General features: G+C 34.0%; 1 protein-coding gene and 3 non-coding genes across 4 annotated transcripts in view; all 4 read right to left on the bottom strand.

The window, feature by feature from the left end:
- The window catches only part of LOC131852361 (dynein axonemal heavy chain 10), an 83,630-nt gene that overhangs the window by 67,758 nt on the left and 2,588 nt on the right, over window positions 1-13,284 (bottom strand). Inside the window, exons 7-23 of the mRNA XM_059203031.1 lie at window positions 12,770-12,901; window positions 12,611-12,681; window positions 12,055-12,130; window positions 11,222-11,319; window positions 10,734-10,908; window positions 10,200-10,346; window positions 9,413-9,505; window positions 9,086-9,276; window positions 8,397-8,595; window positions 7,365-7,612; window positions 6,741-6,885; window positions 6,008-6,121; window positions 3,355-3,535; window positions 2,768-2,914; window positions 1,370-1,452; window positions 791-917; window positions 210-452 (exon numbers count right to left, since the gene is read on the bottom strand). Of these exons, the coding sequence (XP_059059014.1) occupies window positions 210-452; window positions 791-917; window positions 1,370-1,452; window positions 2,768-2,914; window positions 3,355-3,535; window positions 6,008-6,121; window positions 6,741-6,885; window positions 7,365-7,612; window positions 8,397-8,595; window positions 9,086-9,276; window positions 9,413-9,505; window positions 10,200-10,346; window positions 10,734-10,908; window positions 11,222-11,319; window positions 12,055-12,130; window positions 12,611-12,681; window positions 12,770-12,901 (2,470 nt within the window). The remainder of the gene's footprint in view (window positions 1-209; window positions 453-790; window positions 918-1,369; window positions 1,453-2,767; window positions 2,915-3,354; window positions 3,536-6,007; window positions 6,122-6,740; window positions 6,886-7,364; window positions 7,613-8,396; window positions 8,596-9,085; window positions 9,277-9,412; window positions 9,506-10,199; window positions 10,347-10,733; window positions 10,909-11,221; window positions 11,320-12,054; window positions 12,131-12,610; window positions 12,682-12,769; window positions 12,902-13,284) is intronic.
- LOC131852436 (5S ribosomal RNA) lies at window positions 3,685-3,803 on the bottom strand. Its single transcript, XR_009357933.1, has one exon. It is a non-coding gene; the product is annotated as a 5S ribosomal RNA (ribosomal RNA).
- On the bottom strand, window positions 4,835-4,953 carry LOC131852424 (5S ribosomal RNA). The gene has a single exon (XR_009357922.1). It is a non-coding gene; the product is annotated as a 5S ribosomal RNA (ribosomal RNA).
- LOC131852439 (5S ribosomal RNA) lies at window positions 5,632-5,750 on the bottom strand. Its single transcript, XR_009357935.1, has one exon. It is a non-coding gene; the product is annotated as a 5S ribosomal RNA (ribosomal RNA).

Raw genomic sequence — 13,284 nt, 5'->3', positions numbered from 1 at the left:
AGCCCCCTCTTTGCGCCCGCGTGGCTGTCGATCACTTCTCCGCCGCTACCTCCTCCTAGTCCTCCGCGCGACGATAACGCTTTTTCTTGACCGAAAAATCCTAATGCGATGTTGATTATTGATGATTTTTCGGTCTGGACGGAAGCGAAACATCTATATACTTTCGCTTCAAAAATTATACCGCTCTTTACCGTTTATGGAGCATTTACCTTTAGTGATGTCTTTGATGTAGTCGCTGATACCGAGCGCGGTCCAAGTGACGCGCGTCAGTCCCGGCAGGATGTGTCGCTCCATGTCCAGCAGGTGGCGCTTCATCAGGTGCGTCTCAGAAGGACTCAGTGATGTCGTGCTTGTATTGTACTTCGATATAACGCCTTCTAATGCTTCCAATTCGTAGTACAGTCGAGACTTTTGCATGGCCACGTCACGGATGTTGGAAGGTAGGTCAAAGCCTTGTAAGATTATAGAGCATATTGAAAAAAGTTTTATAATTTTAATGGGTTTGTTTAATACCAAAATTGTGAAAAATAGAATAAAAATAATTAATAACGACACATACAATGCTGTTCGCACCTTTATTTGTGTATTATAGTTATTATAAATAAATAGATAATATAAAACTTTGTATATCTATCGGGACTGCGAAAAATGATATTTATAATTAACTGACTTCTAAAAGAAATCTACACTTTTTTTGTAAATAATAATCTTAATCCTATACCAAAATCAGATACTACTAAATAGAAATTTAGTGCAATAAAAAATACACTTTTAAATTATATTCACATACCAAGCTGTTCCATAAGCTCCGCCTCGTGTATTATCAGGAATATTTCTTTATCAAAATTTGGTTGAAACTCCAGCTCATATTCCTGCATCAGTTTGTGAACTGTGAGATCCCGCCACGTCACGTCCGTCTATGAAAAATATAATGTATAAATATTGCCAAGACTTATATTACCAAGATTTAATTGGACAACACTGCTCGTCGCCCTCGTAATTATTGTTTTCTATATTTTTATTGTCAATACTCAATCGTGCTCATAAGCGTTTTGTTTGCGGCACCAAACAGTGCTCGAATCCTAGAAACCATTTCATTTTACTTTATTTAAAAAGAAAAACAAACATACTACATATAAACAGTGATAAGAATGTCCAAGAAGTATTAATTTTCTATTCAGTGCATTGTACACTGAATAGAAAATTAATATTCTTCTTGGATTCATATACTAACTCCTATGTATTTTGACTGATCTAAAACTGAGACGATAGATTCTGAAACGTATATTAGACGCAGGTGGATTTCATGTTGTAATGAACTATTAAATACTGTGGATATATTTTATGATATTACATTAGTAGACATTACCAGTCCCTCTTTCGCTAACAGCGACATAGAACTCGGTGACTTGACATTCTCGTAGTGTTGCCCTGGGATTCTCATTAGCATCACTGAAAGCAGAAAATAAAAACGATCATGGATGACCAGCCGTTTTGATAACTAATTCTAATGACATTGGATTGCCCTGTACGCACCTTTTAATACTCTTGAATTATCCACACTTTGTGGTCATTTGACAAGAAAAGTACAATAATGTATGTTGAAATGAAATTGATATCGCGATAACAAATAGCCAGAATGGTGTATGTGGGAGGAAGGAGGAGAAAGGAGTGTATAACCCGGCTAGTTACAGTAAGTGTATTGTAAAATTATCTTAGTATTTTATAAAAGTTTGCTAAAGCCCTAATTAAAATAATGGTTACAAGGTAAAGGAAATATTCTTTTGCCTTTCGAAAGGTACATTGTTGTTCGGTTATAGGGAGGGGCGGATCTACAGCGACTATAAACGGCGGATATAAAAGGGCCCCAGTCTCCTCTGAAACGATATTTTTTAGAATATAAAAGAATATCTAGAATGTTAAAAAACCTATTATAAGGTTGGCAACCCTGACATCAATCAACCCATGCGCGTCTATCGAAAGGAACGGGCAATTTCTCGTCGCTTGTTCTTGGTCGGTGTATTTTTTAGTTGAGTAATATAATTAGGTACGTTACGTAGGCCCTTAAGTAGAGCCCGTTAGCCCAGGACTCCACAACCTCACGATCCACCCCTGACTATAGGGATTATTAGGCAGAGAATTTGCGGGACAAGAGTAATGACATCTTTGTTCTCTGTACTGGCAAGGTATCAGTGATATCGTGAGTGTCATATGATAAGATGATTGTCGTAGTGCTGATCATGTATATGGGCGACGATTACCACTTACCGTCAGGTGGGCCGTCAGTTTGTTTTACATTCCAATCTTACTGATCTTATAAACGCGGAAGTTTGTGAGTGTGGATGGATAGATAGATGTTTGTTACTTTTTCACGCAAAAACAACTGAATGGATTTGAATGAAACTACAATATATAATAATACATCTGAATAACACGTCGTTTTACCCGCGTGTTATTCAGATGGTAAAACCGTGGGCACTACTATATATAACACAGTTATATATAAAAAAAAATATATCAGTTAGATATAGACTGTGAGACAGATACATTGTTCAACCCAGTATGAAAGAGTACGCTAATAATCTTTACATAGTATAAAATGAAATCGCTTCCGCTGTCTGTTTACTTAGATCTTTTAAACTATTCAAGGAGTTTTAACTCAGTTTTCATCAATGGATAGTGATTCAAGAGGAAATTTTATATATATAATATATGTACATCCGCGAAAAGCTAGGGCGAGTAGCTAGTTAATAATAAAACAACTGACGCGCTTTATCCCTGCATCGTTTGTCAGCGATCCCCTTGTGTACTACGTCTGCCGGTCGTAGCGACTGCAGCGACGCTTTCTTCTTAGCAACGTGAGCTTTTCCCGCCGCCGTTAGTTTCATCCCTCTACCGCCAGATGGAGCAAGTTCTTTATAACAAAAAATAATATTCTTAATTATATAAAATATTCTATAAAGTCAATAACACATCGAAAACAATTTTTTTAATGGACATGATGACACTCTGCTTTGAAATGTGTTCATAAACGTGTGTATTGTCATAATACAATTTAAATATTACTGTTCTTTTAAGTATTTTTTTAAATAGCCTGTAAAAACTATTACAGATTATTATTGTTTAAAGGAACTTTTTTGTTACACTTGACTGTCGCGGTATAATTTGATAGAAGTATTAGTTAGTTTATAACTAAAATAATAACTTCGAAAATAATTTACAAAGTGAGAGGATTGTATAATATACCATAGTTTCCAACTTACCATCGTTGCCAACTGAGTCAGCTTGAAAGAAATAAATTTATTTAGTATTTTCTCTAATTATTTCTAGAATGTCTAAAAATATGAAACTAACCATCTTCTTTCTTGAACACAACCTTGAGTATGTTCCTCTTCATCATATTATCGACAAAGTGTGAGGCGTCATTCACCCACTCCTGGTACTTTGAATCTTCATACTCTTTGATAATCTTCGAGAACGCCTTGTATTGCAGGAAAGCTTCTTTTTTTTGTTCACAATCATTTAGTTCCGGTACCTGACACAAAATATAATCTGTGTTAAAGGAGTTTCTAAATGGTATACATTAACTCGGGAATGTAGACTTGACATTGGAACATATTAATACCATGAGAATATATTTGGTTATATACTTAAAACAATTAGATGTTATATAAGAAAACAAAAAGCCAACGGCACGTGGTGTTCCCAGGCGGTCACCCATCCAAGTACTGACCACGCCCGATGTTGCTTAACTTCGGTGATCGGACGAGAACCGGTGTTTTCAACATGGTATGGACGTTGGCGAACATTTAATTCAATACTTCTTTCAAGTCATAACTACATTTGCTAATTCTGTTCGTTTATCTGTTATTTATAGAAAATTATATTATTTTTTATTAATGAATATTATTTTTTTCTTTTTTTTTTTAATAAATACATTAATACATACAATAAAAAAAAATTAACTTTTAGGTTTTTTTTCTGTTTTTTTTATTGTATGTATTAATGTAATTAATTTTAGGTAATTGAAAGATTATATATTATTTTGAGTTTAAAATTAAATCATTGATATATGAATATTATTGTATGAAATAATTTTATTAATCCATATGAACTATATCATTAGTACGAATACAGATAAGATAATATGACATAGTACGAACAAGTGTGTGGCAACGTGGAGACGGCTCAGTGGCCGTATTCCAAAATCCCTAATCCGAACTATATTCGAGCAAACATGAGAATTTATTTGTCATTAATTATAATAGTAATCAATTATAAAAAATAGGTAAATTGTTACGGCACGTAGTATTAGAAAAAAATTAATAATTGGTGTTAATACAAAATTAAGTCCGAACTTTCCGGAGTCGTTCAGCGAATTACTCGATCACATTGCTAGTGGAATCAGCATCTGGCAGGAGGTAACGTTCCCTCAATAGATGATAATGGAATGGTGCACCCGTTCGCGTCAACGGTTTACTCTGGCGGGGCACCAGTAAAGTATGAAAAGACGTAAGCGTGAGGTCAGGCCAGTTCATCGTGACAAATTCACCAGGAATATATCATGATGCTTTCTAGGGCGAACCATGTGAAGGTCAATTGAGGTACCATGAGAAAAGGGATTTGTTAGTAATGTGAACTATCAACTGTTGACATTACATTACACATTATTACATTATACATTACAGGTCACATTACTAACGAATCCCTTTCCTCTGGAGGTAAAGGTTAGCAGTCAAAAAACTCATCATAGGGCGCTGTGCCTTGCCTATGCCCACTAGAGTCTTATTAGTAGTTACTGACATATATTTTGAAAAGAAATAAATGGCAAAAAAGCCAACGGCACGTGGTGTTCCCAGGCGGTCACCCATCCAAGTACTGACCACGCCCGATGTTGCTTAACTTCGGTGATCGGACGAGAACCGGTGTTTTCAACATGGTATGGACGTTGGCAACAATCTTTTAATAAATAGTGAATACATATTCCTTTCTTTGAACATTTATGGATTCCATGTCTTTCTATTCCTATTATTTTCTTTTACTGATTGGATAAAGCGTATCTATACACTAAAAATTATTAGCGTAGAAAATATATTATTACGTCTATTATTTTGTGAAACCTAACCACGGAAACGAGGGGGGAAGGGTATTGTTAATATGGACTCATGACCCCATTACCAGCAATGTACATCAGGTTGACCTCCACGCGGTTCCCCCTGGAAACCATCGTGATAAACTCCTGATGAATTTGTCACAACGGGCTAACTGACGTGATCTCATGCTCATCTTGTCATCCTCCACTGGTGCCCCAACAGCGTAAACCGTTAGCGCAGGTGGGAGCACCATTCCATTATCATCCATAAAAAAAATAAATAAAAGAAACCACAGAAACGACTTACCAATTGGAAGACAGTTTTAAATGATGTATTGCAAGTGCTTAAATCATTCTTATGGTAATTACAAGTATAAAATAAAATCATATTCAAATCTTAAAGGTTTTTAAGATTGTAAATGTGAATAAAAATGATAATGCCAAAAAGAAATTTTTGGTACTCCTGGCTAATCGCTACATATGATTTTTTTTACTACGCATTTTAATATAAAATTTTATATATTAGAAAAATAGCAAAAAGCCAACGACACGTGGTGTTCCCAGGCGGTCACCCATCCAAGTACTGACCACGCCCGATGTTGCTTAACTCCGATGATCGGACGAGAACCGGTGTTTTCAACGTGGTATGGACGTTGGCGACAAATTAGTTAAATATTAAGTAGCGAAGGAATATTTATGTCATAATATAAGAAAAAAAAAATTTGCTAATTATTTGTGTAAAAGTGGAATTTCGCTGATACCACCTTTACACGACATAGTTTTATATTACATATCAGAAATTCAGGTAAGGAGAATTATTACTATTACATAAACTTTACCTTTCCATTAAATAAATGTATAGTACTGTTTAGTATAGGTACGATAAATATGATAATATTACTACTTATATCTTACCTTTTGAAATTTCAGTATGGGTTGTTTCATCTTGTTGAAGAGAGCTCTCGCCCAATAAATGGCGCCGGCTACAGGAGGATGATTTCGAAGCAGAGGCGGACTTTTCCGATATCTCTGAAAAAAATTTATTAATTGCTGAAAAAATTCTATATAAAAAAGGAGTATTAAAAGAACGGCCCAAAAGTGGTTAAATAGTCTAGATAGTGAACTTTGAAAAAGGACAGTAGATCTATGCAGGTCGCAGTGCTAGGTAGGTATTAGCACCTTCTTAGCCCAAAACCCTCAATAAAAATAAATCCAGGTCCAAAATTGCGTTGGACTAATAGGTATTATTATTAAAAACCAACAGTACTCGCGACTTCGTCCGCATGGAATTTAACTTTATTTTTCTAAAATCAAATAAATTTTCTACAATAAATGGAGCCTAAGGTACTCCTTATTACATCAGCTACCTGCCAATAATAGTCTCGTCAAAATAGGTCCAGCCATTTCAGAGATTAGCCGGAACAGACTGACAGACAGACAGACAAAAATTGTAAAAAAATGTTACTTTGGTGTACGTACATGTAGCAAAAAACGGTTATTTCAATATTACAAACAGACACTCCAATTTTATTTATATGTATAGATAAAGTCGAGACCAGAAAATTACTTAAAAAAATATACAAAGCTCAGTTTGCTTAAATATATATAATAGTATCAATACTGATATTTGTTTATATATGAAACGCACGGTAAACTTGTCTTCTATTGCCGTGATTTCCTTGATGAACTGTCGCATGACGAGGTCAAACTTGGTAGAGAGCTGATGGCGGATCGACTCCCGTGTGTCGAACTCTAGGAATTTCAGCAGCACTGCTAACGCCTCTTCTGCCGATCTGGTTATTAATATATTACGATATTCAATCATTATAACTATATTATATCCGCTACTTTGTTCATATTACTGGAATAATAAAATTGATTGGGACAAAAATGGTCTATTTTCTTCTTCATCCCAAATATGAATACCACAAAAATTAACAAACAAATTCATTCACGTTTATAGTGTCCATAATGATTATGTAGAAGTATAAGTAACCTAATATAAAAATAAAAGTACTGTAAAATTTTCTCAGTCATTCTATATGATTGCTGTGACAATATAATGCTGTTTTTTAAATCCCTATTTTGTTTCTATTTCTATTACTACAGTGCCTCATACCTACAATAGATTTAAAAATTGTGTTAAAAATATCGAATAGGTATAGCCTTACAATTTTGCTATATAAGTTGATAAGCAAAAGTTTTCAGTTGCCGTCCGGTAAGTTGTAATGTTGCCATACCAGCAGTTTAATAAATAACTTAAAATACTTACCGTAAATTCCCGAAGCTTTGGTTTATGTAATTCTTAGCCTCCACTTCTAAATAGCGCACTGCGTTCCAAAAATCGTTCATAATCACATCCCAGTTTTCCTTATTGTCGAACACGAATACACTGAAATCGATCGTACGGATCGGGTATACCAGGTTCTTCACCCGTTTGCGTACATCGTCGATCTGGGTTGGATCGCTGATGATCGACTTTAGTTCTAGGCCGAATATGCGCTCGAAATCAATTAAAACCTGTAAACGATAAATTATTACATAATACTAAAGATCCGCTCATGCTATTATAATTTTATTAAGATATTTTCATAAAAAAACATTGTTTGGGTTTCTGAAGTTCTAATAAAGATATATGTATATATATATATATATATATTAATATCTATATATTTTATATTACCCATAGTAATAGGTGGTTAACCAATTACCATTAGATGGGCCATCTAATAGAAAGTGGCAACCGTCCCAATATGAACAGGACTACGGATAAACTCAGCCTCCGATTCTGCAATTTTACTGCCATATCTCACCTTTCAATCCGAAACAGCTTATAAAGAAAACTGCTCGTAGGTAATAGATGTGAGATAATATTTAGTAATGGGTAATTGTAACCCTATTGCTAACAATTTACCATTGATAGTTCGACCTCCACGCGGTCCCCCTAGAAATTATTGCCGGTGATTTAATTAATTATTACGATGGGCAAACTGGCCTAACTTCGTACTCATCCTTCACTGATGCCCCGCAAGCGTATTCCGTTAGCGCAGGCGGGTGCACCATTCCATTTTATCCAATAAAAAAATAGGTGTGAGAGAGATGGCCACGTAGTGGATTTCTACGTAGTATATCAGTATTAGTAGTAATTTATTAAAACAAAACCGCCTTTGAGTATCTCAGTACTCCCTGAGATTGGTTGGTAGAGAATGCTATTAGCCCGCCTATTGTACAAAATCAACAAAGTTTTAAATAAATAAATAAGATTTTTCATAAAGTCAATCCTAACTTTTGAACCTATATTTACCTGTACAACGTCCCCAAGATCCCTGGCTACGGTGCCAATGTAGTCGGTTCGTGTGAACAGCAGAGGCTGGTCGAATTCCCAACGTGCTCCCTTCCCACTCAGTTCGATGTTCCGACGAGTCTCCTTGTACAGCTCATGCCATATCTCCATTATCTTTTGCCCAGCGCGGGCGAGTGCCAAGATCTCCTCGTTTGGTTTACTGATTAATATTATTTCAATCAGTATAGTTCATTTTCATACTTTAGTAATTCAATTATAATATTATGACATTAATTACAAGTATAACAATAATAACAACATAGGCCAGCGCTAATTATACCTAATAAAATTGAAATTGTAGGTACTACGGTACTAATGACTGATAAAAATTCTTAATTTCTTTCAATATCCCACATAACCAAATCTATACTAACAATACACTCATTAATACAAATGTTTATATCCCACGAAAATCGAATCCGGAACTATCTAACTAGTGATATGCTAAACCACTAAGTCACCGAGGATAAACAGGATTATATTATTTGATATCAGTTCTTAAAAAACGAAAATCTAGTATCTATGCAAGAACATACATAACTTTGGTATAAAACATCATTAAAATTATTTCAATATAACAATTTACGCCTGGTACTCTACTTTTCCTTTAAACAATAGTTAAGTCTATACTTAAATTACATTAAACTTACTCAAACAACTTGTGCACGTTAAGGAACCTCTCGAGTTTGTCACAGAGCGCCCACGAGATTCTGGAGAGTAGAGGTACCATTGTTTCATCAGTCCGGTATCCCTTGGACAGTACCCACATCATGTATATACTCTCCACCAGTTCAGGAAGTATTTCTATCACTTGTTGTAGCGGCGACTCATCTTCTATTACCTGATCAACATAGATAGGAATGTAAAGTATTAATTTATCTTATGACACATCCTTCATCTAATGCCATAAATAATGTTGAAGATAGGGGTAATAGGTAGTTGTAAATAATTTTAAATATATATATTATGAAGCTTACGGTGAAGAAACGCATCAACGTGGACAGGAACTTCAGATTATCTCCAGCCAAGTTGTACTGTTCCAATAACATTTCTTTATGACGCTTAAATCCCTGTAAAAATAAATAACATTCATTGCTTCTTGAGTAATAACGACATCTACATGATATCTCGTTGTTGGCTGTCAACGTGTTAATGGAACCATCGTTATTGAGTGGATGGTTGTAGTGATAACGTAGCTGGGATGGTCAGCAAATCTCAGCACTTTGCTAAAAATACACCGTTAGGTCCAGTGTTTTGCACATACCCTACTGTTGCTATTAGTGAATTCTTGACCGATTCAGCACTAAGTGCTGATACTTGATATCATCCTTACCTATTAATTATTGGACCGTGTGTCTTGTCAGCGTAAAACGATGGAATGCCAAGAATATCGTCATAACTTCATAAAAATATCAACATAATATTATAAGTATAAGAGAATGTATAAAATAAAAATTAAGCCCATCAAGATAGTACTACACATTGTCTTAATATTTATATTATATGATATACATATATCTTCATATAATATTATATAGGTAGTATTTGGTGAATAGTGCCGGATATTATCTGTCAGAAAATTACAACAATATTCAGAACGATTGTTATTAAAATAACAAGTTAATTTTGAAATATCGCATTCTAAATTAACAAGAATCTCATTATCATGCTGCCACAATTTAAAAGGTTATCCGAATTAATTTTAGGTAATACAGGAATATAGTATAAAGAAGTTGTATTTAAAACTATTAGACATTTTTATACCTCCATATAAGCTGAGTTTGCAGTCTGCAATATTGATAGTATTTTAACGACCATTGGCTGCTTCAGTTGCTCCACCAGGAGTGAGATTTCTGCGTCACGCTCTCTCCAGTATTTATACTCAGCAACTGGACCTTCTCCTTCGCGAGTCTTAAAGATCGATTTTTATATATATTATTTATTGCACTTTTAAATATAGTAATAAACTTATATATATACAGAGTGAGCAAAGGTGGACTTATCTCTAAAAGAGATCTTTACCAGTTAACCCAACAGTGAGGCATAGCTATTAGTGAGTGGGTAACACATTTTCCCTTCTTTTAAGTAACTTCAAAAAACAATTCAACTCCATTTTGTATTGTCGCTTATTTTAACATAATAATTAAATAACAATAATAACTAAATGACACTCCGCTTTACTACCGCGTCATCTAAGTCCAAGTTAATTGTTATATAGCTACTAGACAATAGTTTTTTTTAATACATAATATACATCGAAAACACAAATATATTGTTAAATATCTTAAAAAAATCTACCTTCCCCAAACAAGCGGCTATAGTGGTATCAATATGCGATTGCCACATAGTCACGGCATTCTCGAGTTGTGCTGTAAGTGCAGGGTCTTCAAACTCCATGTGACCTGGATGTTCTTCCAATGATTTAATATTTGGCATGGGGAGATGGATTTCCCCTTCGATATGCTCTATTGTCCTGTGTGAAAAGAATTTATACAACGTATAACTATGAAAACATAGACAGTCTGACTATAGAAATCTATACTAACAATAAAAAGGTAATGTTTATGAATTTGTATGTTTGCGGTAATCCCCGGTACTATTAATCCGATTTTGAAAATTTATTCCGTGTTGGATAGTCCATTCAACTAGGAATGCTTTTCGGGATATGAAGTAGCTTGTATGCTAATTTTCAGGGTAATAAAATTACCCGTTAAGGCATAAAATTCTATATAAAAAACATCGGTTTCTATGTTTCTTTTGAATTTAAGTATATTAGTTAATATTACCAGTTTACGATGCCCACAAGACCACTTATATCAGTGATGACCTCTTCAGCAGTGGACGTCTGCGTACTCGACGGGGTCATAGATTCAAACGATGAAAACTGAAGAACAGAACTAAGTGTACACATTATATAAATTAAATAAGAGTTTCCGATATAGTGGACCTGTGATTAGGACGTCTGTAATGGCAGATTAAAATAATATTATTGTAGTCAATATGAAAACAACCCATTTCATCAATTGTTATGGATGTTGACACGTCTAATTGACTTCCTGTCCCATTCCATCAGGCATTTGGTTTAAGCTGGTAAGAGCCGAGGTCGAACCGGTATTCGCGTAAAATCTTAAATATGTAATGCTGAACAACATTTCTTTAAAAGAATAATACACAATTTTTCTTGTATTCAGTCTGCTTTCCGAATGAGCGGTAGAATAAAAAAAAATATTATATGACTACACAAAAATGCTTATATTAAGTTCATTTGAATATTTCTATTTCCTAGAGGTGCCATGAGAGTAAAGTACTTTTTTTTTTCGGACAACTCTAATGCTGTTGGCACTCCAAACCTTTTAGTTAAAACATTTAAATATATGTACATTTTTTATTATTATTCTATATTTTTGTAAACATGTACAAGCTCATTTGATAAGATTAAGAGTTGAGTTATTTGTTAGTTCTTCTTAGGTGGAAAGCATTTCGTAATAGACCTACATGAATAAATATATTTTTGTTTTTATTTTCATTATAATTGCTGTTTATTATTATATATGCGAAGTTTTAAAGACACATGGTTTATCAAAAAACCTATTTCTGCAATTTTGGTAATATAACTTACCCCCTCACAGGCACTCTGCTTCCTAGTGTGTGCAACTCGTATTGCGCTTGTGGAAGTAGACCGCATGTTCTTGATCCTTAAATATGTATGGGTACATACAAATTAACAATATTGTGATGTAACGAAATTACTTTAATGTATTAGTTATATAGTCATTAGTAAATAGAAACTAGTATATAAAGATATTGAAGGACTGTAGATATATAAGAATAAATGTATTAAGTAATATTAAAAAATGTGATTAATTTAAATATATTAATAAATATAATATAATAATAATGGCTTTTGTAATCACTTCTAATATAAAATTACTAAAATGTAAGCTATGTTATCTTTTTAGTATGTACATAAATCTGGAAATCATGAAAATGCTATAACTTTATATAAACAGCGCCATCTAGAGAACGGCTCGTAAAGCTTGTTTGGAATTGCAAGGGTAAGCTGCTGAGCAAACAAACAAAATTTTAAAATTTCTATTTATTAAAAAGATATCATATGAATAAGAAAATTTGGTACTATATTAAAACCAATTAAAAATTTGAAGAAATATATTTACCTTCTTTCTGCATTTTCTCCTCTTGCTATATTTGACATTCTACGATAGTCGGATGGTCGAAGGTAATTTACCTGATGCATTAAAAAATTAGTACCATATGCTGAAAGATTGAAAAATTAAAGATACAATTAATTGTATAGATTTATATACTGAAGGCACCTGCGAGGCGGTCTCATCCTTGTTGTGGTGGTCACCGGCGTACGAGATTTGACGTGACAGTACGTCGTGATTCGACACTGCGCTGAGTACAGTAGTCTCACGAAACTGCTTCTCAAACAGCGGGATGAACGTCTGCAACACAGAGCAAATCGTAAAAAAAAATCAACAGACTTACGTACTGTGTACTGTTACACTAAGTTTTATTGTAGAATAAAGTCTTACAAACATATTGTTCACTATTGTCCACGACAGGCACGTCTCATAAAACTCGGCAGTAACTCTCAAAATTGAAGTATTAAAAAAAAATCGTAACATATTTTTTATGTTACTTATTCTAAATAGGTTACGTGACGTTTCCGTAAGTTTTTAAAAATATTTTCAAATTATCACTTTACTTCTTGGAGTTCTTTTGTATGAATTCTATCACCGAGTTTTACCTTAGTATATACTACTACCCCTGTATGAAAATAAGCATTTACGTATAGAAGTATTAATTATATTAATTTCATACTTAA

This window comes from Achroia grisella, unplaced genomic scaffold (genome assembly GCF_030625045.1).
Source record: "Achroia grisella isolate CSIRO2021 unplaced genomic scaffold, CSIRO_AGI_Agris_v1 utg848, whole genome shotgun sequence".
Lineage (NCBI taxonomy): Eukaryota > Metazoa > Arthropoda > Insecta > Lepidoptera > Pyralidae > Achroia > Achroia grisella.
Note: the sequence above shows the minus strand (reverse complement) of the source record. Positions and strands in the feature narration are given on the sequence as shown.